The sequence below is a fragment of the Plecotus auritus genome, assembly GCF_963455305.1.
Source record: "Plecotus auritus genome assembly, chromosome: 10".
Classification (NCBI taxonomy): domain Eukaryota; kingdom Metazoa; phylum Chordata; class Mammalia; order Chiroptera; family Vespertilionidae; genus Plecotus; species Plecotus auritus.
This window is the reverse complement of record NC_137785.1, coordinates 25,991,909-26,018,124: the sequence shown is the minus strand read 5'-3', so window position 1 is coordinate 26,018,124 and position 26,216 is coordinate 25,991,909. Positions and strand designations below refer to the sequence as shown.

The following is a 26,216-nucleotide window of genomic DNA, read 5'->3' as shown; positions in this document are numbered from 1 at the left end:
GCGGCCGGACATTCTGCTGTTCACTATATAGTATGAGAATAAATATAACAACCCTATGGGCAACATTTTAAAAATAAACCAATAGAATGTATGGCATACATTCAGCTATCAGAAACTTAGGGCTCTAATTTTATACTTTTCAAGTATTTCCCACCTTCAGATGGCTCTCAACTGTTGCACCCAAGTGTAGAAAAAACAGGACCTCCAGCTTCTGCCTCAGGGGGGATTTGAGTTAAGCAATGTGAAATTTGGGATGGAGCCTCAGGAAGGGATGGAATCTGAAAAAACCCTAGTTCCTTATTGCCCTCCTACAGACTCCTAGAAGTGCTCCTAGGGACAGACAGACATAGCTATTGAGCTTGCTGGAGATCGTTCTGGGCTCTTCTGGATGATGTTTCCCTTCCTCCTGTCTGTCCTGAGCATCTGGATTGACTTCCTGCTGAAAAGTGGAGTCTGCCCTGGGCTCAGCGATCTGGAGGTGAGAGGAAGAGACAGGATGTCACATTCCAAACAGGCAGCTCTCCACATGTAAAGATGATTAAATCCCCAGGCAATTCTAACCGAGCTTAGACTGACCTATAGGCCCCATTTTATCTCCAGTCCCCCCTTCTCAACCCCACTCCAGAACCACTGTTTCCAAGTGTGATGCTTGGACTTTGAAGACCCTGAGTCCAAACATTCCTTAATATACCCAGCGACCTGCTTTCTAGCCAGGACTCTAGGTGACTCTGTTCGGGGGCAGCACACTTAGGGAGAGAGCTGCGCTAGCTCACTCACACCTTGGTCCTTTTGTGCTCCTTCACATCTGAACTCCCAGCCACACGGCAAACATCACTGACATGTCAGCACCACAGACCATGAGCCCAGGTGCCCCATCCCTGCTCCTAACCCTGGATCCTGATGTTTAACTATCATACCGAGTCTGAACGAGGCTAGTGCTATGGTGTGTGTTTGTGTCCCCCAAATTCATAACCCCTGAGGTGAGGGCCTTTGGGAAATGGTTAGGTCATTGGGTGGGGCCCCTAAGAATGAGCTTATTGTCTGCCCTTAGAAGAGACCCCAGAGAGATGCCTCGCCCCTTCCCCTGTGTTAGGACATGGCGACACGTTGGCGTCCGCAGCACAGAAGATGGTCCTCACAAGAACCCCACCGTGCCAGCACCTGACCTCAGTCTTCCAGCCTCCAGAGCTGTGAGAAATAAATGTCTAAATGTCTGTTGTTGATCAGCCACCCCGGCTGTGGTATTTTGTTATCGCGGCCAGATGGACTAAGATAGCTAGGTCACAAGATTTTAACCAAAACTTAATCCTCTGCCACAATCTGTAACTCCCATGTGTTGATCAGAGTAAGCCATGCCGGAGCCAGTATTTCTCAACCTTAGTTCATTCTGACAAACTTCCTTGACCATAAACTTGAGGGGAGACGTGTAATGGTGCAAGGGGAGAGATTGGTGAGCCAGGGCAAATGAAGAACACATGGTGATCTGGCCATAGGCGATTTGTTTGCATGTAAACTTGGATGAAAACATAGCTAGTCAGGATTTATGTATTGATCTTTGGATATAGAGACTGTTCCATCTGATATCCTATTGTTAGACATTGACTTCATTGCAGAAAGTCCCTATAGTTGGCGTTCCTGAGGGATGAAAAGGCCCAATTGAGTGAACAACAGAAAGTCACAATATATGGAAAAAATGGGAAACTTACTCACTTTTCACAAAACTCAAAATTTCAATAAAGCTCTTATTTGGACCCAATTGCTCTGTTTAAAATGATTCCACCAAATCTTGAGGTCTGGCCCCCACACATCCCACTGAGGTGCCTGTGTGTCAGCTCTGGCTGGGAGCTGAGTCAGTGCCTGGCTGTGTGCCTGGCGGGTCCACTTCAGTGTGTGGAGGGGTGATGGGGAGGGCGACGATGAGCGTGGGTCCAGCCATTGGATTCCTGGGATTTCTTAAAGAGACAACAAACCCTTCCCTCTGTACCTGTGAGGACACGGACCCGCCTTCCTTCAGACCTACCTTAGGCTCGGTGGCCTGGGAAAGGAGAGTGCGATCTCGTCCCCACACCCAGAGCTCTGGATCAAAAGCCTGGATCTGGAAGGACAAACAGCCCCCCGAGAAGATGATAACTCTCCAGGTGGACCCCACCCCGTCCCTGGTCCAGCCTCCAATTCTTTGTCATCCCCAGATCCCCAAACCGATCCCCCACGGTTCCCTATCTCTCCAATCTGGCCCCCTCTCCCTAATCCCACAGCCCACCTACCTCTTCGCACTCTTCTCGCGTGACCCTAGCCCTCCAGCCCATGGAACAGAAGAACTGGAATCGCAGTTTGTGGAACAAGGGGCGCGGGGGGCAGTTGTTCTCCCCGTAGAGGAAGGACAAGATGGCCTCTTTAGGGGCGTGGTAATTCTCTTCCATGTCCAGGGCCAGGTAGCTGAGGAAGGACATCAGGTTGCCCGTCAGGAGCAGGGCAGGAAGGACCCTGCCTGTGGTCAGCTTCCCGGAAAGCACACAGGCTGGGTCCTCCTCACACAGGCCCTAGGGGCCCTATCCGTGTCTCTGAGTGCCACCCAGGCACCAGGAAGCTGAGCGGGACCTGAGGGCACCTCTCAGACCTTGACGATGAAGATAAAATTCAACGGGGAAGCCGGTCCCTTCCCTTCACCCGTAGGGTGTGCACACACCTGCCTCCCATAGTGTCAGTGCCCACACAGCTCCTGAGGGCAGGGGCCGACCCGTCCATTTCCGTCTTCATCACTTTCCTACCAAATGACTAACAGGCCCATTAACTCAACAGCACTTTTAAATTCCCTTCCCATCCTCACATTCCCTGTCCATGAGATGGACTGTATAAGACTGCACAGAATGAATGAATGAATGAATGAATGAACGCTTTTTCTCACAGTCAAGTGGAAAACTGATTACCTTACAGACTCAATATAATTTGAACATTTGCAAAATAAAATTGTGCAGAGTGTTTTAAGAGCCCATTGATGTTTTGACGAGCGCCCTCCTCAACAGGTGCCTAGTTTAATGGGATTAGAGAAGGAGAAGGGGAGAGATGAGAAATAATTGTAATCCAAAATATCACATTGTAGTAGGATTTTAATTAAAGTGCTATTGGCGTGTAGAAATTGTGGGGTCAGAGACGGTAACTGAAGATTCTGATGTTTGAATCAATTTTAGGGATATGTCTTTTTTTCAGATACATACATGTAAAAAAAATACCTAGACAGAAAACACAACATAAGAACACAGGGAAGGGTGTTTGGGAGAGCAGTAAACAAAGAATGGGATATCAGGGTGGTAAGCAAGTTTGATGGAGATCATAAAGAGCTGAATTCAAGCTGAGAACCCAGGCCTTGAATCAGAAGGTAATTAGCAAATGAAATTGTGGGGTGGTTGGTGAAGTGGTTAGACCTGTGTTTTGGAAGGATATTCAGGGAGACTTGTAAGAAACATCCCTGGGGAGCATTTTACAAGAGACCTGTTTTATTGCTTGCTTGTTTGATTGATTGTTAATTCTCACCTGAGGATATTTTTTCCATTGATGTTTAGGAAGAGTGGAAGGAAGGAAGGAAGGAAAGAAGGAAGGAAGGAAGGAAGGAAGGAAGGAAGGAAGGAAGGAAGGAAGGAAGGAAAGAGTGAGATACCCATGTGAGAGACACATCGATTGGATGCCTCCCTCACTTGCCTGACCAGGGCCTGGGTTGGACCTGCAACCTGTGTATGTGCCCCGACTGGGAATCAAACCCAGGACTTTTTGGTGTAGGGGACAACACCGGTAACAACTGAGCCACCCCAGCTGGATCTGTGTTACTGAGTGAGAGCTGGAGTTGAGGAGGAAGACCATGATGTTTGGATTGATATAGGGGTGAGAGAGAAGGAGAGAGGAATTAATAATGACTAGTCCCAAGTGTATTTACTTGGGAGCAAAGTGGTGTCAATCCTTTATGACACTTTTGTGTTTTCTTTGGCTTTGCTCAGTCTTTTCACTGTTGGCTTTAACAACAAATAGCATTAAAAAACATTATACTACAATCTGTCCATTTACACACAAAGGAAACTACAAATAGGTTAAAAAAACAGGTGAAAGGTCAGAGACCCACTCCTCTCCCTCCATCTCCCCAAGGTAAGAATATTTACTGATGAGAATAAGCAAAATACTCACAGGGCCAGGAAGAAATGCATTCGCTGGTACTGCCAGGAGAAGAGGCCCACGCGGCTGAAATAAGCTATCACCATGGACAGGAGATACTGATGGAAAGAGAACAAACATAAAAGATCCTGGAGGAGCCAGCGGGGCTGCCAGTCCACTCTGCAGGAAACCCCTCGGTCCCCGAAGGGAAGGGGTGGCAAGGCATCAGGTTGGAGAGACAACTGTGGGCTCAGAAGGCTCTCCCCTGCCCCAGGGTAGACGGCAGAGCAGGAATGCTTCTTACCTTGTCAGAGAGCCTCAGATTTGTGTCCCAGGCCAGGAATCTTTTAATGACAGGATCCTCTGTGAAAGAGGGTGTATGTTAGCTTGAGGACAGCAACAGGGTTGCCATGGGAGCGTTCCAGGGCCAAGAGCAGAACCATGGCCCTCCTGGGGAAGTTTCAGGATAGTGGCCAAGGCTGAGGCCAGTAGGAAGAGGGATAGAGGAGATTGTTCCGGGGGCAAGGAAGCAGTGGTGACCCCTGAACCTTACCCACCCAGTCTGGGGTGACTGAGTGACAGGTAGGGTGTCAGTCACATATCTGCAAGATTCAGAGCTTAAATAATCCATCAACATGCATGAATGTACCCCTGCCGATGCCATGGCCATCGTCAATGGACAGTCCATCAGGGTGGGAAGGTGGCCTTACTGTGCCCTCTTACACAGATGAAGGTGTTTAGACTCAGAAGGCCAGTCAGAGCTGAGAAGTCGCAGAGGGTGCAGTTGAAACGGAGCTGCCTGATCCCAAGTGCAGACCCCTTTCAGGTGTAGCCTAGTCCTGCATTATCTCTAAGTGCCCCGATGAGTGACTGATACGGAGCCCTCCTAGGAGAGGGAGCTCACCTGGCAGGGAATTCTTTTCTATTGGGAAAGAGTAGTTATTGGGAGGTCCTTTTTAAAGAGTAGGATTGGAGGGTGCTCTCCAGGGTCCCTGCCTACCCAGCAGCCTGGTGAAGGCCTGATGGTGCTCAGGTCGCACTGAAGACACCCGCTGCCTCTTCAACTTCTTGAACCCGCACAGCCTCTCCATGACCCAGAGGTCCTGAGCCCCAGGGGCAGGCTCCTCCTCTGTGGGCCACGCCCTCTTCCTCTTCAGGTCAGCGGATTGAGGCAGGGCACTGCCCTCTGCACAGGGGCCTGCGTAAAGGAACCAGGCTACAATACACTGCATTTGCTTCTGGAATTCAGCTACTGGTCACATACACCCTCCCCACTCCACCCTATTTACCCCCCTCAAACACAAACCCCTCCATTCTCTCCAGTCTCATAGACTACTGGCCTTCTCCTCAGCCATCTTTCCATCTTTCTATTCATCTTGCCGTTGTTCTATCTCTCTGTCCTCAAAACTTGTCCTTGTTAGAGATAATTCCTCCACTGTTTCCTCCCTTCCCTTCTCTCACCCTTGGATCTCATCTCCTCGCCTCCTTCCTAGCTTCCCAGGCTGTCTTTTCATGGGGATTTCCTTGTCCCCAGCTCCTGTGCTCTCCTCCAATCCCTGGCTTTCTGAATCTCTCTTTCACACACACCCTACTCAGGTCCCCCTTCCTTAATGGTCAGCCCTCTCAAATCCCTTCTGCCCCCAGTCTCCTCACCTGATGGTCCTGGGACGACTTCAACCACTCTCACCTCCAGGGGGCACCCTGAGCAGCTAGGCTGTGGTCTCTGGTTCTCACGCTGGAAACTTGGGCCACAACTGGCCATGATTTCTCCCAAATCTTCCCTTTCAGGACACCTAGACTCTGATCTGTTCAAATTCTTGGAGAAGATGCTGTTGCCCACCTCTGTTGCCAAGCACCACGGAATTTGGTCCTTCCAATCAGGAAGGTCGGAAGCCTCTGATGTCATCGGTCATTCCAATAGCTGGAAGGATCCAAACCCATGTAACTGCCATGTGTGCACTGCTCCTGGAAATCAGGGCCAACCATACCTCCTGCCACTGACCCAGCAGCCTCTGTCCAGCCTCCAACACCATCCTCTATGGCAGCGTCACTCTTTACCCCTCCTTAGGAGATGCTGTGTCCTCTCCATTCTGAACTTGAAATTGGCCGCACCCTCTCCTTTTCCATTCCTATTTCAGAGCTTAGTCTGGTGGGAGAGGGAGGTCACAAGGACAGTTAGGGGAAGGAGAAATGCTCAGACCTTACAAGAATGAGATTCGTGTGTAAAAAAGATCCCAGGCACACTGACTCCGTGTATTAAATAGTTACTTAAAACACTCCATTTGCCAAAGCTCAATGGTTACAGATACGATGTTCAGGATTCTGTACTGGAGGACATGCATCTCCCAGCCTCAGACATCTTTTAGTCCAAGAGACTGTGAGAACCTAAAATCCTAGAAAACTACACATGTGCTCACACACTCAGGTGGTATCTACAATTTCAGGGAGTCTCTGGATTGCTCAAAGCCTGCCCCTCAATTCCAATTAAATGCTAGTCTACATATTTTTAGCCTGTGTATCATTCTTGACCCAGACATTTCACTACCTCTCTGTAGAGAGAGCCTGGGAAGGCACATGGGCACTTCTTTAATTATTGTCAGCTGAATCCTGTGGCGTTGGCAAAGCCACGTCCTGGAAACACACTTTGCCAGAGGCAGGAGTGTTATCAGCTTGACCTTCAGCCCAGGTGCCAGGGTGTGGGTTTTGTTATTTAAATCCAGCCAAGCACCAGGAATTAATACGATTCGGGCCCACCCAAGTATGCACATAATCTCCTTTGTCTTGACTTTTAGTAAAACTTCTTGTTTTTTGCTGTATAAAATAAACACGCTGTATTGGCTCGGGGTCTCTGTTCCTGTCCCTGTCCATGTCAGAGGGCAGTGGTCCCACCCAGCCCCAGCTTTTTCCTTCTATCTCTGTGTCTGTCTCTTTCTTTCATTTTCTCAATCCCCAGCAGCCCCTACTCAGGAACCGGATCACTCTCTAGCCACTCTGCACTTGGAAAAGAGAGAAATATTCACACCTCTCATGTATCCTATGAATGAAATGTCCCATGCACAGAAATACTACATGGATTCCAATTCAAGACAGGACGTGACTTTCTCTGTGTAGGAGGGGAGTACAGCTGCAGAAAAGAGACTAACTACCTCAGTGTCCCGTAGGACCAGGGCCAGTTCCCCTGAAGCACCTGCCTACCTCATGTGTCTGCTGTTCACCTGGGCACTGGATCTTTTCCTTCCTTCCTTCCTTCCTTCCTTTCTTCCTCTCTCCTCCCTTACTCCCTCCCCTCCCTTCCCTTCCTTTCCCTTCCCTTCCCTTCCCTTCCCTCCTCTCCCTTCCTTTCCTCCCTTCCTTCCTTCTTTCCCTCCTCCCTTCCCTTCCTTTTCCTTTCCTTCCCTTCTCCTTCCTTCCTTCCTTCCTTCCTTCCTTCCTTCCTTCCTTCCTTCCTTCCTTCTTTCCTCCCTTCCTTCCTTCCTTCTTTCCTCCCTTCCTTCCTTCCTTCCTTCCTTCCTTCCTTCCTTCTTTCCTCCCTTCCTTCCTTCCTTCCTTCCTTCCTTCCTTCCTTCCTTCCTTCCTTCCTTCTTTCCTCCCTTCCTTCCTTCCTTCCTTCCTTCCTTCCTTCCTTCCTTCCTTCCTTCCTCTCTCCTCCCTTACTCACTCCCCTCCCTTCCCTTCCTTTCCCTTCCCTTTCCTTCCCTTCCCTTCCCTTCCTTTCCCTTCCCTTCCCTTCCCTTCCCTCCTCTCCCTTCCTTTCCTCCCTTCCTTCCTTCTTTCCCTCCTCCCTTCCCTTCCTTTTCCTTTCCTTCCCTTCCCCTTCCTTCCTTCCTTCCTTCCTTCCTTCCTTCCTTCCTTCCTTCCTTCCTTCCTTCCTTCCCCGCTTCCTTCCTTTTTGTGGTTAAATAACATAACACAATTTAACATTTTAACCATATTTAGGGTTAAATTCAGTGGCATTGAGCACATTCACATGGTTGTGCTACAATCACCATCCATCTCCACAACTTTTCCATCTTGCCAAACTGAGACTCTGCAGCCATTAAGTACTGACTCCCTGTCTCTCCCCAGTCCCTGGCAGCCACCATTCACCTTTCTGTCCTTATGAGGTTGACCACTCCCGGCCCCTCATATAAGTGGGATCAGACAGTATGTGTCCATTTATTTCTGGCTCATTCAGTCAGTATAATGCCCGCAGTGTTCATTCATGTTGTAGCCTGTGTCAGGATGTCCTTCCTTTCTAAGGATGAATAATATCCATTATAAGGGTCATATTTTGCTTATCCATCCATCGGCTGATGGACAGGTGCTTGTTCCCATCTCTAGGCTCTGAGACTTGCTTTTGACCCATTGTTTGAACTTTGATGAGAAATTCTAGATGTACTCAAACTTTTATTTTTTTATTTTGATCACTTAATCAGCCCATATCAAACATGAGTGAAGTCAAATCAGCTTACCCAGAAAACAGTATGGAGGTTCCTCAAAAAATTAAAAATAGAACCACTACATGATGCAGCAATTCCAGTTCTGGGTATTTATCTAAAGGAGTAGCTAAGATATGGAAATGACCTGTATCCACCAACAGATGAATGGGCATAGAAGATGTGATCTATGGGTACAAAATGGAATGTGATTCGACTACGAGAAAGAAGGAAATCCTGCCTTGTGATGGATGGACTTTGAGGGTATTATGCTAAGTGATATAAACCAGACAGAGAAACAGAAATCCTGCATGGTGTCTCTAATGTGTATAATTTAAACCTGGAAAAAAAGTCACTCATAGAAACAGACAGAAAAGAGAGGTTGCCAGTGGCTGGGGTTGGGGGCTTAGGAGGAGGGTGGTAAAGGGCACAAACTTTCAATTAAAGATGAATAAGGTCTGAGGATTTTATGTGCAAGTAAAACTGTTGTATAATTGACATTTGCTAAGAGTACAACTTAAGGGTTTTCACCAAGAAATAAATAGCCCTAGCCAGTTTGGCTCAGTGGATAGAGCGTTGGCCTGCAGACTGAAGAGTCCCGGGTTTGATCCCAGTCAAGGGCATATGCCCACATTGTGGGCTCGATCCCCAGTGGGGGGTGTGCAGGAGGCAGCCAATCAATGATTCTCTCTCATCATTGATGTTTCTATTTCTCCCTCTCCCTTCGTCTCTGAAATCAATAAAAATATATTTAATAAAAATAAATAAATAAATAAATAGGAAAATAGGTGAGGTGATGGATATGTTGCCTGGATGGAGAGAATCCTTTCATAATATATACATACTAGAGGCCTGGTGCATGGATCCATGCATGGGTGGGATCCCTCAGCCTGGCCTGCACCCTCTTGCAATCCAGGACTCCTCGGGGCATGTAGCAGTGCCAAAATGGCAGGTGGCCGTGGAGGAGCCCCAGCCAGGCCAGGCGCAGCTTTGCTGCTGCTCATTCTTGCCCCACTGTGCCGGCTGCCACTGCTGCTTGGTAGTACTGCCGTGGAAGTGGGAGAGGCTCCCGCCGCTGCAGCTGCTCTCGCCAGCCATGGGCCCAGCTTCTGGCTGAGCTGCGCTCCTGCTGTGGAAACACACTGACCACCAGGTGGCAGCTCCTGCATTGAGTGTCTGCCCCCTGGTGGTCAGTGTGCATCTTAGCGACCAGTTGTTCCAGTCATTTGGTCATAACAGTCGCTTAGGCTTTTATATATATAGATATCAAATCACCATGATGCTCACTTTAAAAATATCCTAATTGTATATGTTAATTATACCTTGATAACGTTGAAATTGAAAAAAATTTATCCATGTGAGGTTCAGGGACTAAATGTCCCCTTCTTCGCAGTCAAGGGCTTTCCTAGTTGGGCCAGGTCTCAGGGACCAGGCGCCCAGCCCCGGAGCTCCTCCCCAGCTTCCAGGCCAGGCTGTCCTAGAACGCCCCACTGAAGGGAAGGGCACTGCCACATGATGACCTGTGTCCCATCGCTGTGCAAGGTCCACCCTTGGGAAGCAATGAGTCAGAGGAGACTGACTACAAATTGTGAAGACGGTGCCAGTTATCTTAATAGAACGGACGCATTACCCTGAACACACAACCAGGAGGAAACAGGCAACTAAAGAGACAGTCAAGGGCGGGAAAGCCTTCTTCAGGAACAACGTCAAAACAGGGGGAAAGCGTGAGGAGAAAGTGGAAGATCTGAACACAAAATAAAAATGACAGAAAAGAAAAGAGAATTAAGTTATGAAGATGGCTGACAAATTGGGGGAGATACTTGCATTCCCTACTAATATGAAAAGAGAAAGCTATGTATTCTCATGGCACAGTGAAGCCGCAGGAAGAGTTGGGCCTCTCCTGCTTCTGGCCACGACGGAATCCTGGGGTCCAGGTTACCCTCCCAGCTGGAACACTTTTTTCAAAAGGGAGAGACGCCTGCAATGGCAGTTTTTAGCCCTTTGGAGAGAGAGGTGAGCCCTGAGAGTAGCTAGCTCCCTGTGCAGACAGTCCAGGTCACGGTAGAGGGAGGAGAGTCAGGCGAGCCCAGGGGGCCTCTGAGCTGAAGGGCCAGAGTGGGCTGTTGAGGGGCCATGGCAGCTGGGGTTCTCAGGGCAGAGACCCCGAGAGGAGCAAGGGGTGGAGGGCACCCGGTCTTCTGGTGCCTGCAGGTCAGTGCTTGTTGCTGTTGTGGATGCCCACTGGCTTTTATGAATAATAGGACAAGTGCTTGTCTTTGGGAACTGCTTTTTGAGTTTCCTGGGCCATGTGATGATAGTGTCTTTATTTATTTATTTTTTATTTATTTTTAATTTTTTTATTAAGGTATTATATGTGTACATATCTTACCATTGCCCCCCCCACCCCACTCCCATACATGCCCTCACCCCTCAATGTTTTGCATCCGTTGGTTACTCTTATATGCATGCATATAAGTCCTTCAGTTGATCTCTTATTTCCCCCACCTCTCCCTAACCTTCCCGCTGTAATTTGACAGTCTGTTTGATGCTTTACTGCCTCTATATCTATCTTTTTGATCATCAGTTTATACTGTTTTTCATTATCCCCAAATGAGTGAGATCATGTGGTATTTTTCTTTCATTGACTGGCTTATTTCACTTAGCATAATGTTCTCTAATTCCATCCAGGTGCCTACAAATGGTAATAATTCCTTCTTTTTTTATGGCAGCATAGTATTCCATTGTGTAGATGTACCATAGTTTTCTGATCCAGTCATCTGCTGACGGGCACCTAGGCTGTTTCCAAATCTTAGCTATGGTGAATTGTGCTGCTATGAACATAGGGGTGTATATATCCTTTCTGATTGGCGTTTCTAGTTTCTTAGGATATATTTCTAGGAGTGGGATTACTGGGTCAAATGGGAGTTCCATTTTCAGTTTTTTGAGGAAACTCCATACTGTTCTCCACAGTGGCTGCACCAGTCTGCATTCCCACCAGCAGTGCACGAGGGTTCCTTTTTCTCTGCATCCTCGCCAACACTTGTCGTTTGTTGATTTGTTGATGATAGCCATTCTGACAGGTGTGAGATGGTATCGCATTGTCGTTTTGATTTGCATCTCTCGGATAATTAGTGACTTTGAGCATGTTTTCATGTGTCTCTTGGCCTTCCTTCTGTCTTCTTTCGAAAAGATTCTATTTAGGTTTGTTGCCCATTTTTTTATTGGATCATTTATCTTCCTTTTATTAAGTTGTATAAGCTGCCTGTAGATGTTGGAAATTAAACCGTTATCAGTGATAACATTTGCAAATACGTTCTCCCATATAGTGGGATTTCTTGTTGTTTTGTTGATGGTTTCTTTTGCTGTGCAAAAGCTTTTTATTTTGATGTAGTCCCATTTGTTTATTTTTCTCTTTGGCTTCCGTTGCCCTAGGGGCAGTATCAGTGAAGAAGTTCTTTCGGCATATGTCTGAGATTTTGCTGCCTGTGGATTCCTCTAGTATTTTTATGGTTTCCCATCTTATATTTAAGTCCTGTATCCATTTTGAGTTTATTTTGTGTATGGTGTAAGTTGGTGATCTAGTTTCTTTTTTTTTTTTTGCATGTATCTGTCCAATTTTCCCAACACCATTTATTGAAGAGACTGTCTTGACTCCATTGTATGTTCATGCCTCCTTTGTCAAATATTAATTGCGCATAGTGGTTTGGGTCGATATCTGGATTCTCTATTCTATTCCATTGATCTATATGTCTGTTCTTGTGCCAGTACCAGGCTGTTTTGAGGACAGTGGCTTTGTAATACAGCTTGAAATCTGGTATTGAGATCCCTCCTACTTTATTCTTCTTTCTCAGGATTGCTGTGGCTATTTGGGGTCTTTTTTTATTCCAGATGAATTTTTGGAGAGTTCTTTCTAGGTCTGTGAAATACGCCATTGGTATTTTAATGGGGAGTACATTGAATCTACAGATTGCTTTGGGTAGTATGGACATTTTAATGATGTTGATTCTACCAATCCATGAACATGGTATGCTCTTCCATCTGTTTACATCTTCCTCTATCTCTTTTTTCAGTGTCCTGTAGTTTTCCGCGTATAGGTCTTTTACCTCCTTGGTTAGGTTTATTCCTAAGTATCTTAATTTTTTTGGTGCGATTGTAAATGGGATTGCTTTTTTAGTCTCTCTTTCTGTAAGTTCACTATTGGTGTATATAAATGCCATAGACTTCTTGGCGTTAATTTTGTATCCTGCTACATTGCCGAATTCTTTTATTAAGTCTGTTAGTTTTTTGATGGAGTCTTTCGGGTTTTTTATGTATAATATCATGTCACCTGCAAATAAGGACAGCTTTACTTCTTCTTTTCCAATTTGGATGCCTTTTATTTCTTCTTCTTGTTTAATTGCAATGGCTAATACTTCCAGTACTATGTTGAACAGGAGTGGTGAGAGTGGGCATCCCTGTCTTGTTCCTGTTCTTAGGGGAAATGGATTTAGTTTTTGCCCATTGAGTATGATGTTAGCTGTGGGTTTATGATATATAGCTTTTATTATGTTGAGGTATGATCCCTCTAGTCCCACCTTGTTGAGAGTTTTTTTTTGTTTTGTTTTGTTTTTTTTTTTATCAAGAAAGGGTGTTGGATTTTGTCAAATGCTTTTTCTGCATCAGTCGATATGACTATGTGATTTTTATCTCTCAATTTGTTTATGTGATGTATTATGTTTATTGATTTGCGGATATTGTACCATCCTTGCATTCCTGGGATAAACCCTACTTGGTTATGGTGTATGATCTTTCTGATGTACTGCTGGATCTGATGTGCTAGAATTTTGTTGAGGATTTTGGCATCTACGTTCATGAGGGATATTGGCCTGTAATTCTCTTTCATTGTGTTGTCTTTATCTGGTTTTGGTATTAGGGTGATGCTGGCTTCATAGAAGGAGCTTGGAAGTGTTCCTTCCTCTTGAATTTTTTGGAATAGTCTGAGGAGGATAGGTTTTTTTTTTTTTAATATATTTTATTGATTTTTTACAGAGAGGAAGGAAGAGTGATAGATAGCCAGAAACATCGATGAGAGAGAAACATCGATCAGCTGCCTCCTGCACACCTCCCACTGGGGATGTGCCCGCAACCAAGCTACATGCCCTTGACCGGAAAAGAACCTGGGACCCTTCAGTCCGCAGGCTGACGCTCTATCCACTGAGCCAAACCGGTTTTGGCTGAGGAGGATAGGTTTTAGTTCTTCCTTGAATGTTTGGTAAAACTCTGCTGTGAAGCCATCTGGCCCCGGGCTTTTGTTTGCCTGAAGCTTTTTGATGACTGCTTCAATTTCTTCCATAGTTACTGGCATATTGAGCTGTTTAGATTCTTCCTGATTGAGTTTTGGAAGGTTATATTTTTCTAGGAATATGTCCATTTCCTCCAGGTTGTCCAGTTTGTTGGAATAGAGTTGTTCGTAGTATTTTTTAACAATCCTTTGTATTTCGGTGGGGTCTGTTGTTATTTCTCCTCTTTCATTTCTGATTTTGTTTATTTGGGTCCTCTCTCTTTGCTTCTTGGTGAGCCTGGCTAGAGGTTCATCAATCTTGTTTATCCTTTCAAAGAACCAGCTCTTGGATTTGTTGATCTTTTGTATTGTTTCTTTGGTCTCTAGGTCGTTTATATCCACTCTGATCTTTATTATTTCCTTCCTTCTGCTTACACTGGGCTTTTCTTGTTGCTCTTTTTCTAACTCTTTGAGTTGTTGGGTTAGGCAATTTATTACCATTGTTTCTTGTTTTTTGCAGTAGGTTTGTAGATCTATGAACTTCCCTCTCAAGACTGCCTTCACTGTGTCCCATAGATTTTGGATTGTAGTGTTTTCATTGTTATTTGTTGCCATGATGTTTTTTATTTCTTCCTTGATCTCTCTGGTAACCCAATCATTGTTTAATAGCATGCTGTTTAGTCTCCATGTGTTTGATTTCTTTGGGTTGTTTTTATTGTAGTTGATTTCCAGTTTTATGCCACTGTGGTCTGAGAAGATGCTTGATATGATTTCTATCATCTTGAATTTGAAGAGACTTTGCCTATGTCCCAATATATGGTCTATCTTTGAAAATGACCCATGTGCACTTGAGAAGAATGTATATTCTGTGGCTTTGGGGTGAAATGTTCTGAAGATGTCAATTAATTCCATCTGGTCTAGTGAGTCATTTAGGATTGATGTTTCTTTGCTGATTTTTTGTTTAGAGGATTTGTCCAATGGTGATAGTGGGGTATTAAAGTCTCCTACTATGATTGTATTGCTGTCAATCTCTCCCTTGATATCCTCCAGGAGGTTTTTTTATGTATTTGGGTGCTCCTGTATTGGGTGCATATATGTTTACCAGAGTTATTTCTTCTTGTTGGATTGCTCCCTTTAGTATTATGAAGTGGCCTTCCTTATCTCTTGTTATGTCCTTCAATTTGAGATCTAATTTGTCAGATATAAGTATTGCTACCCCAGCTTTTTTTTCAGTTCCATTTGCCTGGAAAACCTTTTTCCATCCCTTCACCCTCAGTCTGTGTGCGTCTTTTTTTTTGAGGTGGGTTTCTTGTAGACAGCAGATATATGGGTCTTGTTTTCTTATCCAATCTGTTACCCTATGTCTTTTGATTGGGGCATTTAATCCATTTACATTTAAAGTTATTATTGATAGGTGCTTATTTGTCGCCATTTTTATTCTTTACCCCTGTGTTCCTTCTTTGCTTCCTATTTCTTTCTTTTTTTTTTTTTTCTTTTTTTTTTTTACAGCAGACCCGTTAGCATTTCTTGCATTGCTGGTTTGGTGGTAATAAATTCCCTTAGTCCTTTTTTGTCTGTGAAGCTCCTGATTTCACCTTCAATTTTGATTGATAGCCTTGCTGGGTACAGTATTCTTGGATTCAGACCCTTCCTTTGCATGACTTTGTATATTTCATTCCATTCCCTTCTGGCCTGATGAGTTTCTGTTGAGAAATCTGTCGCTAGTCTGATGGGGGTTCCTTTGTATGTAACTTTCTGTCTCTCTCTTGCCACTTTTAAGATTCTTACTTTGTCGTTGGTGTTTGCCAATTTATTTATGATGTGCCTTGGCGTCGGTCTTTTGGGGTTCATTTTGCTTGGGACTCTGTGAGCTTCTTGGATTTGTGTGGGTTTTTTCTTCCCTATATCAGGGCAATTTTCTGTCATTATTTCTTCAAACAGGTTTTCTATTCCTTGCTCAGCTTCCTTTCCTTCTGGAACCCCCATTATGCAGATGTTGTTTTGTTTCATGTTGTCCCAAAGTTCCCTTAGGCTCTCCTCCTGCCTTTTAATTTTTTTTTCTAGAAGTTGCTCTACTTGGGTATTTTTTCCCATCTTGTCTTCTAGCTCACTGATGCGGTCCTCTGCTTCTTCTAGTCTACTCTTGATGCTTTCTATTGAGTTCTTTACAGAAGCAATGTCATTTTTCATTTCTTCTTGGTTCTTCTTCATTTCCTCTTGGTTCTTGCTCATATTGTCGAATTTGTCTTCCATTCTTTTCAGCCACCTATGACCATTTCTCTGAATTCTTTCTCTGGAAGGTTGCTTGCCTCCATTTCGTTTACTTCCTTTTCTGGTGATGCCTGCTTTTCTTTCATATGCAGGCTGTTTCTTTGTCTCCCCATGGTCTCTCTTCTCTGGATGTCTGGTTATGTAGTTCTCTCTCTCCTGCATTGATTTAAAGGCACAAAATACAGCACTACCAGGTACAACACACAAGGCACTGAACAGAAATGTATTCATGATATTAATAACCTCCAATAAAGGTGACCACCAGAGAAAGGCAAATTAGGGGATAGGAGAGAAAGAAGAAGAGGAAAAAGAAAGAAAGGAAAAAAAACAAAAACAAGGAGTGTCAAAATGAAATTGGGAAAAGGAAAAAAAAAGTAAGAGAGACAAGAAAGAGACTAAGAGAGAAAGGGGAACAAACTATTATATGGGGATAAAACTCCAATAGAACAATCACTAATTCCAGCAAATGCCAGCAACAAGTACCTGGGGATTAATATAAACTACAACACCAACTAATGTTGAGTGAGGCAAGGGAAAACAGAAGCACAAAACAAACAAAAAAATAAACAAACAAAAGAAGAATAAGCAAAACAATCTCACAAAAAAGCATAAAAATTTGATATAATCAACATTCAAGTGAACAACAACAAAAGGACAGAGAGAAAAACAATTTTTTGTATAGTTAAGACAGCAAAGAGAGAGGTGTGTAAGGACTTGGAGCAGGGGATTGGAGATTAGATATGTAAGTAGGGTGAAATTTTAACAGGGTATACAGAAAGAATAGGGGAAATCTAAAGCAGGAAAGGGGTAAGATAAACAGGACACTGAAAAGGGGGAGGTTAGGAAGAGAGTGATGGCATAAAGGTAGAGTTGAGATAGAGTAAAACGATGCTAAAGGAAAGATAAAAATAGAATGTAGAACACTAATCCCAAAGTAAAATGAAGAGAAAATAAAATGACACTTAAAAAAAAAGATAAAATAGCAGTAGTAATAATACAAATTGAAAATAAAAATGTAATAATTAAAAAGGTAAAGTCAAGTGAGGAAAAAAGAAAAAAAGTTAGTTTCTTAAATAAAAGATGAAAAAAAAATGTGCAGTAGTGAAGGTCATTCAGTTCCTCTATTGTTCTGTTTGGCAGCCTGTTTCCCAGTCAGGACAGTATTGCAGTTCTCTGTGTTCCACTGCTCCTCAGTGTTATAAGCCAGTCCTGATTTTTAATCAGGCAGTGTGTCTTAATTTCTTGTATTCCTTTATTTGTGTTTACACAAGAGTCAATTTGTGATTCAACCCCTGGGTGGCAGTGTTTCTGGATTGACCTCCGGGTCTATAGGTCCTCTCTAGCCAGTGCTTGGATCCTGCTTTCCCTGTGGCATTCAATACTGGTTTGTGGGAGTGGGCTGCCACAGAGCTGGTTCTCTGATGGTTAGTCCCCGCTCTGATCCCCAGGTTTCAGAAAAACAACTTTCCCCTGCAGTCTCTTAGGGTGTCCCCAATTGGGTGATCCCATGTATTGGGCTTAGTAATGAGAAGCAAGGATTTGAAGGAAAAAGAAAAAACAAAAACAAACAAACAAAATAAAAGAGCCAGCGTAATTGTGCGAACTCCAGGGATGCGTGCAATTCTGTGCAGTCTTTTTTCCCCCCTTGGGTGTAAGCAGCTGGCACACTTTTAAAATTTTTAGGCTGTCCTTTTACGTCAGATCAAAATGGGTTGCTTTTAAAAGTTCCTTTCTGTTAGCAGCTCTGAGGACCCTCTTCCACATTCACGGATCACGCCAGCCCCAACAGCCATGGATTTTTCTAGGCGCAGACTTCCCCTGGTCCTCCAGCTCTGTTTCTCTCACCTGCTGGGAGCAGAGACCTCACCTTACGCCAGGCGAAATCTGACCTTTCCGTGGTGGAGTGTAGAGCTCCTCTGAATCCGCGTGTTTGCGCCAATTGGGGACCGGTGCTCTGGGTTCACAGCTGTTTGGTGGGTGCCGCAGTTGTAGATTTTCAGGCTCCCGATAACATTCACTTTCCCCTTCAAGATGGCACGGTCTCCGCATCCGAGCTGGTGGCTCTGGGAGGGAACCCAGCAGCAGTGAGGACTGCCTGGTCAGGGGAGCTCCGTCCAGCAGTCCCCCACCGTCTCCTGGAGTATAGCTGTCCCTCAACTCACCAACAAACACTCCAGGGCAACCCTCAGCTATTCTTTCTATCTGCTCCGGAACAAGGCTCGGGACACGTCTGTCTATTCCACCGCCATTTTTTCCTCTCCCACTTCTGAAGGTTTAAACCAGGGGTGGGGAACCTTCTTTCTGCCAAGGGCCATTTGGATATTTATAACATCATTTTCAGGCCATACAAAAATTATCCACTTCGAAATTAGCCTGCTATATTTGGCCAAACATTTAATTAACTCAGCCCTAATGCCTTAGCAGGACCAGACCAAGTGATTTTGTGGGCCTTATACGGTTTAAAGGGACAGTCTCCCACAGGGGTCTTTCATGGAGTTCTGGGTGAGTACTTACGTGGGAAGAGTACTTCCTTGGCAGGCCGGTCACTCGTGAGTTCATTTTCCTTCTCCAGGTCTCCTTCCCCTTCCACAGTCTCCCACATTTTCCAAGAGCAGCAGGAAACGGGTAACCCTCCGGTGAGTTTTTCTGGTTATGCCATCATTCCCTAGTTTGTTTTATAATACACCTTAGGAGGTGAATAGTTCAAACTTTAAGATGGGAAAGTAGAGTCAGACAGAACAGGCATCAGTCAGCGCCAGGCATGTCTGCCAAGTGCGTGTGTGTAGGTAGCACTATCCTTTCGGGCTCTTGAAGCCAAAGTACACATGTGGCTCGTGCTCTTGGCATTTGTCGCAAAAAAAATGACAAGAACCATCCATCACTTGATTTACATTGATCAGGCGAAACACTTACTTTCTTGTGGGTTTTAAAGATTCTGTTGCCTGTCCCACTGTAATTGTGACCCCCCACAAGAAAACACGTGTTTTGCCTGGTCAGTGTAGGTCAAGTGATGGATGGTACCTGTCATTTTTTTGCAACGAATACCAAGAGCCGGAAAGCCCTGGGTGCCCCTGTTCACCGCCCCCCCCCCCCCGCAGCCCCTGCCGCCGCTGCTGGCGTTTCCCTCTGCGTCGTGCCCTTTCCTGCACATCCTATAGAGGAGCCCTGCCCTGTGCAGCCTTTCGCATGGGCCATTTCTGTCTTCGCTGCCTGTCTTGCTATCATGACCCTGCTTGCTCTCTTTTGCTTTTCGCGCTGACTTATAACTTAGTCTTAAATGTTTATAAATTTTTCCAGTTTGGGTCATGTTAGCAAACATTGTCTTCCACGTTTATTTGTCACTTTAGTTTATTTTCCAGGATTATGATGTCATTCTGTAGCATTTGCGTTTTGAGAAATTGAGTGCTTTAAATTTGAGCAAGCTTTAGTGGGTGGGATTCCTAGTTCAAGAGCACCCTCTTCAGGGAGTCCTGGGGTACCGCGTCTCTCGTGGCGGGGAGGTGGGGAGTTCCTTTCATTTCTCCGGGTTCTTAGTCTCCCCTTCCTGGCTCCGGCGGCCACGTTAGTCACTGTCTTTGGACAGGCCACGTGGGTGGTGTGCCGACTGCTGACTCCGAGGCTTTGCATGTCTGAGGGTGTCTTTCTCCACCTCCCCCCGCCCCCCGCGATGGGCAGGAGGACTCTTGCTGGGCCGGGCATCCTTGGACGTGGCTGGGGCCCAGCAGGCTCCCGCTGTCTTTGTGATCTGGTCCCCAGAGATGCCTGTGAGCTCTCCGACACGGAGCCTGTGTGTTAAGGTCTTTGCCATTTACAATCCTCTGTGGATACTCTCCTCTCCGTTTCCACGAATGGAACTCAGCGCTTCTTTCCTCGCCAGTCAGGGAAGGCCTCTCCTCCGAAAGGCGGGGAGCCCTGCGCTCCCTCCCCCACGGCAGGGGAGCGAGCCGCGCTGTCTGCAGGAAACCTCGCTCTGAGAGAGTGGGGACTGCGATGGTCCCAGAGCATTGTCACCCTCGGCCTGATGCTGGCGGGTGAAACGTGCAGCAGTTCTGGTTCTGTGATCACAAAGCTGTCTGGGCAGTTCCTGCACTGAAGAGTCTCTTAAGATTCACCCCGTGGCTTGTTCCCTTGTCCTTTGTAACTAACCTAAAATCCCTAAGTATCTGCAGTTCTGATTCGTTTCTTTTCTTTTTTTAAAAATCTTTATTGACTTCAGAGAGGAAGGGAGAGGGAGAGAGAGAGAGAAACATCAATGATGAGAGAGAATCATTGATCGGCCCCACACTGGAGATCGAACCTGCAACCAGGGCACTGACCGGGAGTCGAGCCATGATCTGCTTCATAGGTCGACGTTCAACCGCGGAGCTATGTCAGCCGGGCTGATTGGTTTCTTAATTTGTTATCCAGGTTTTCTAAACCTACTTTCTTGAAGTTAGAAGTGCTCATAAAGCTTCCGTTTTAAGCCAGAGGAAGAACAATGCAGTTTCCCCTTCTCCTTGTGCCTGAAAGCGAACCTGGGCAAGCTACTGAAACCGGCCACCAAGTCAAAAACCAGTCTGGAACCGTAGTGGTAATGCTATTTTCAAGTAACAGTACATGACAAATAAATACAAATCGTTACGGACAGTTTTTGTGGCGGCCCAGGTCAGACCGGCTGTAGGCTTACGCTGCAGGAAAATACAGAACGAGGTTGGTTGGAGTGTCATCCGTGCACCGGAAGGTTGTAGATTTGAGTCCTGGTCAGGGCGCATGCCTGGGTTGCAGATTTGGTCCCCATTCGGGAGGCAACCGATTGATGTATCTCTCTCACATAGATCTCTCTCTCTCTCTCCCCCCCACTCCATCTCTAAAATAAATTTAAAAACTACCAAAAACACCTCCAAAAACCAAAACTGAGGTGGACCTTACCTGGCTTGCTTGTTGCCTTGGTGATTGTGGCAGACACTGCAGACCGCCCTCTGTCGGCTGCAGGAGGAGCAGGCTTGGCAGGAGCAGCAGTTGAATTTCAGGCCTGTGGAGTCTGAGATCTCTGACCTATGTGTCTGGAATTTGGGGAGAAGTCTGGGCTGCTGATATACATTTGGGAAATGGCGATATTTAGTTGGTAATTGGAGCCAGGAGGCCAGATGGGACCATCAGAGCAGTGAGTGCAGACAACAAAGAAGACAGGACCAGACCTGAGCCCAGGGCCCTCTAACGCAGGATGGCGTGGAGGAGAGAGGAGGCGGCCACGGAGACGGAGCTGGACCACGGAGACGGAGCTGGACCACGGAGACGGAGCTGGACCGGAGGGGAGCAAGCACAGAACCAACATTGCTCATGTTCTGGAAGCAAAATGAAGGAGCAGAGTGCACCCTGTGTTTCTCGAGTGCCCCTCAGGCCTGCGCTCCTTGGGGCAGGGCCGTGTCTGCCGGGCTTGTGTCCCAGCAGCCAGGATTGTTCCCCTCTCTCAGAACAAGACAGCGCTTCCTTTTTGTGTGTACACGGAGTGGATTCTGTCAGTGTCTGTCTGATGCTTTGCTTTCCTTCCACAATCTGTAAAAGGCACAACAAAAAGGTATACAATGTTCATAGTTGACTTGGTTACCAGTGAGCTTGGTAAGCTCTTGCCCAGACGCCTTCTCTGCGTCACCCAGTTCCGACCATGGTGCTGTCACAGGGGCCAGCGTCCTTCAAGGCCGTGGCCGTGGACTTCACCCAGGAGGAGAGGCAGCAGCTGATCCTGCTGGGAAGACAGCCTGCAGGGTGGTGACGCTGGAGAACTACAGCCATCGCGTCTCCTGGGCAAGGAGAACTTGATCTCCAGGCTGCTAAGATTGACGGGATTTCCTCATATTTACTGACTAACTTTAAATATGACGGGACAAATGTGAGCACTGTGCTTTGGGCACCAGGCAGGGCATGTTGGTCTTTACCTCCCCCAGGAATGGTCCTCATTTTGGCACAGCTCGGATGGGCACTTCGGTTGTGTGGCTTATACAGCACTTTCCTGAGACAGCAGAGATCCGGAAGCCTCAAGTTCTCTTTCATTTCTATTAACAGGGTGTCACGTGATCAAACCAGAGGTATCATTTAGTTGGAGCAAGGAGAAGAGCAATGGATAGTAGAAGGAAAATTCCTACTTCAGACTTGTCCAGGTGTGACAGTGGATGCAGGAAGGAGGTTATTGGTAACTTGGCAGTGTTTTTCCCAGGAATTATTTTTTTTAATCCTCACCTGAGGATATTTTTCCATTGATTTTTAGAGAGAGTGAAAGAGAGAGGGAAAGACAGAGAGAAATATCAGTGTGAGAGAAACACATTGATTGGTTGCCTCCTTCACGAGCCCCGACCACGGCCCAGCTGGGAGGAGCCTGCAACCAAGGTACGTGTCCTTGGCCAGAATCAAACCCGGGACCCTTAGGTCCACCGGCTGACACTCTATCCACTGAGCCAAACAGGCTGGGGCATTTCCCAGGAATTTTAAGGACCCCAAACCTGTGGAAGTGACTAGGGATAGTTACTGGTATGCTTTAGCTCCTTGACGTCCAAAGACATCTTCCTTCCCCACAAAAACTTACGTTTGTAGAGCTTTTCCATGCTTACCTCCCAGAACCAAAATCCAGTCACTTCCTTCTTCCTCTCAAATCTTGGGTCTCACTTGCTCTTACCGCATTTTCAGTAACCCATTGTCATAGGTTTGTTTTTAGGCATTCATAAGTTATGTTCTTTTTGTTGTTGTTAATTCTTACCCAAGATATTTAAAAAAATATATTTTTATTGATTTCAGAGAGGGAGAGAGATAGAAACATCAATGATGAGAGAGAATCATTAATTGAGCCCTCCTGCACACCCTCCACTAGGAATCGAGCACGCAACCCGGGCATATGCCCTGAGCGGGAATCAAACCGTGACCTCCTGGTTCAAGGTCAATGTTCAACCACTGAGCCACACCAGCTGGGCTGAGGATATTTTTCCCATTGACTTTTTAGAGAGAGTGGAAGGAAGGAGGAGAGACACACAGAGAGAAACATTGGTGAGAGAGAGACAAACACACATTGCTTTGTTGCCTCCCGCACACACCCCAACTGAGACTGGAGATGGAGTCTACAACACAGGTACATGCTCTTGACCGGAATCGAACTGGGATCCTTCAGTCTGCAGGACAACACTCTAACCACTTGGCAACACCGGCTAGGGCTTATAAGTTATGTTCTTATTACTTTCCTTTTTCCTGTACTGTGTAATGCCTCAGACATGTTTTTGTCCCCAGTTTCACTTTTGTTAAAATAAAAATATATATGTTTTTATTGATTTTAGAGAGAGAGGAAGGGAGGGGGGAAGAGAGAGAAACATGGATTGGCTGCCTCCTGCACGTCCCCACTGGGATCAAGCCTGCAACCCGGGCATGTGCCTGGCCCAGGAATGGCACCAGCGACCTCTGTGCATGGGATGATGCCTAAGTAAGCCACACCGGCCAGGACATCACTTCCCTTTCTTTGAAGTCGGATTCCAAGCCCCTGGCCATGCCTCAGCCAGGCATGCCGCTCCCCTGGGTTGAGGTGTGCACTTGCGCTGTTATTCCCGAGGTCCAGCCCTGCCGAGTTTGGTGAAAGCAGGACAGGGTCTCCCTCTTTTCCCAGCCGCCGGGCCTCTTTGTCTCTCGGGTGACTGTTCTGTTCCCAGTGCCTTCAGCAATGCCCTGCCACAGCAGTAAGTGTGATGCCCAGGGAGGAATCAGGACCCACGTATCCCCCTGCCCTCCACCAACATGTGTAAAGGCTCTGCTTCTACCGTCACAGTTTTTCTTGAAAGGGCTCCTCCCGTCTCAGTCTGTCTGTGCGGCACTGTCCGCCTGTCCTCTGGTCCAGTGCTCCCCACGACACAGGACAGCATCCTTCGTCCCACTTGGATTTGCAGGAAGTGTCATCTGAGTCCAGTTGATGTCCCTTGTCCCACAGTGAGTCCCTGTTAGTTCTAAGGGAACTTAAATTCCTTGTGCTCTAAGAGTCACAGTATTAGCCCCGTATTGCCTGGAAACATACATTTTTTTGTTGTTTCCTGAAATGCTGCTAAACTCCTTTAGTCCTTTTTCCTAAATGTGTTCTGTTCATGTGACCATTGTCCCTACAGCTTTGCATTTCAGTGGGGTGTGCTTCATTTGGCCAGATGGCACATTCTTTTTTTTTTTTTAAATGTACTTTTTATTGTTGATAGTATTACAGATATCTCCCACTTTCTCCTTTGCTCCCCTCCTCCCAGCCTACCCCCCAGATGACACATTCTTTAAGTCTGAGCTCAGATTTTCAAATCTTTCCCTCCTTGAAGTTTTACCTTCCAACTCTTATCATGACGCCAATCCCTTCCTTCTCTCAACTTTGACTCCGCCTCATGGTGATACTTTAGAAAAGTTAGGTGTGTCTGATCAAGGAATCTATTATTTGATAGTATATATTTTTTGCTTGAGGCTTGCTCCTCTCCTGGATTAAAATCCCACGGAGAAAGAGCATGTTCTCCCTCACCGTGGCATGTATCCGATAGTGCACGATTATTCTGATTCTCTGAGGAGCCAGGCAGGTGGAAGACTTCCTTGTCCATCCATTCAGAAATAATTTACAGGCAGTTTTTCCTGAATATGCGTGTCCAGATCACATCCCCACACACTGTGCAGGCACATGGAAGATGCCCATACGGTTCAGATTCTGCAGGACCGTTTCCTATGTGGGGTGATGTGATCCCCATGGCATTGTGTTGGGGGGGGTGGTTCCCGATCCTCAAATACTAGTACGTCCAGGGGCGTCAGCCTGACCCCAGTGAAGCGTCACCTAGTGGCTTTAGCATCCCTGACAATCAGGGATTAATTCATTATTTCAAGTGGGACTGCGATATATGGATTACACTGTATGACATTATGTGCTTTCACCCTGCAACCTCAGTTGATTCTTACAACACCTTGGAAATGGAGATGATTGGTTTCCTACTTTTGCAGACAAGGAAACTGATGCTCAGAAATGGCCTTTTGCAAAGGGTCACACAGGGTCACATGGGACCATACGGGACCAGAGGGGACCACACAGAACCAGGATCGGTCCCAGTACTTTTCCTTTTTTTAAAAAATCCTCACCCAAGGACATGCTTTTTTAAAAAATTGATTTTAGAGAGAGAGGAAGAGAGAGGGGGAGCGAGAAACATCGATGGGAGAGGAAACATCGATTGGTTGACTGGAACCTGCACCCTGGGTATGTGCCCTGAACCGGGATTGAACCCGCCACCTTCCAGCGTGCAGAATGATGCTCCAACCAGATGAGCCACACCAGCCAGGGCGGGACTTTTCCTTCTTGAAGCTGACACTTCCCAGCCTATACCTCAGCTTGCTCTAAGTGGGGTCCACGGAACACGCATGACCTGAGCTGCTCTGGAGGGCTCCGTTGTCGCACATGTTTGGGACTATGCGTTGTATACGTGTGTCTGAATAGAGAACCTGCACAAGGCATTTCCGCACCTGCTTGTGGATCACGTCTGCTCTGCCAGCGAAGGCGTGTGTTCCCACTCGGTGCTGCATGTCACACTGCACAGACAGGGGTGACACGTTTCTCAGAGGGCCACAGCCATGCGAGCGCAACAGCCGCAGCCATCTCCCACACCTGCACCAACAGTGTTCTCTTCGGAATGGGAGCCAGCCGAGAGGTGAAAATGCTGCTGCTGTCATTTTTTAAAAACATACTTTTATTGACTTCAGAGAGGAAGAGGGAGATAGAAACATCAATGATGAGAGAGGATCACCGATTGGCTGCCTCCCGCACGCCCCCTACTGGGCGGATGGAGCCTGCAACCTAGGCATGTGCTCCCGTCTGGAATCGAACCCAGGACCCTTTAGTCCGCAGGCCGATGCTCTATCCACTGAGCCAAACCAGCCAGGGCTGCTGCTGTAGTTTCAGTTAGCTTTATCTAATTCAGACATGAGCAGCTTCTCACGCACTTGCTGGCGTTTGCACTGCCTCTGCTGCAAATGGTCTGTCCATAGCCTTTGCCCATCCCTCCCACCGCCTTCCGTGGTCCCAGCTGAGGACGCTGACGAGGCCAGTCAACACACTAAAAAGCAAAACAAAAGGGATCACTCCTTAAAGGAATCCCCTTGGACTCCAGGTGCTA

At 46.4% G+C, this 26,216-nt stretch overlaps 1 protein-coding gene across 1 annotated transcript; it reads right to left on the bottom strand.

Moving 5' to 3' along the window:
- Window positions 1-1,620: 1,620 nt before the first annotated feature.
- On the bottom strand, window positions 1,621-6,173 carry LOC308235951 (speedy protein E4-like; the record flags this gene model as incomplete). Its single annotated transcript, XM_080645191.1, has 7 exons — window positions 1,621-1,635; window positions 2,021-2,095; window positions 2,265-2,436; window positions 4,174-4,259; window positions 4,445-4,503; window positions 5,141-5,291; window positions 6,129-6,173. The coding sequence occupies 7 exons, from the start codon at window positions 6,171-6,173 to the stop codon at window positions 1,621-1,623; spliced, it is 603 nt and encodes a 200-aa protein (XP_080501317.1).
- Between the last annotated feature and the right edge of the window lie 20,043 nt (window positions 6,174-26,216).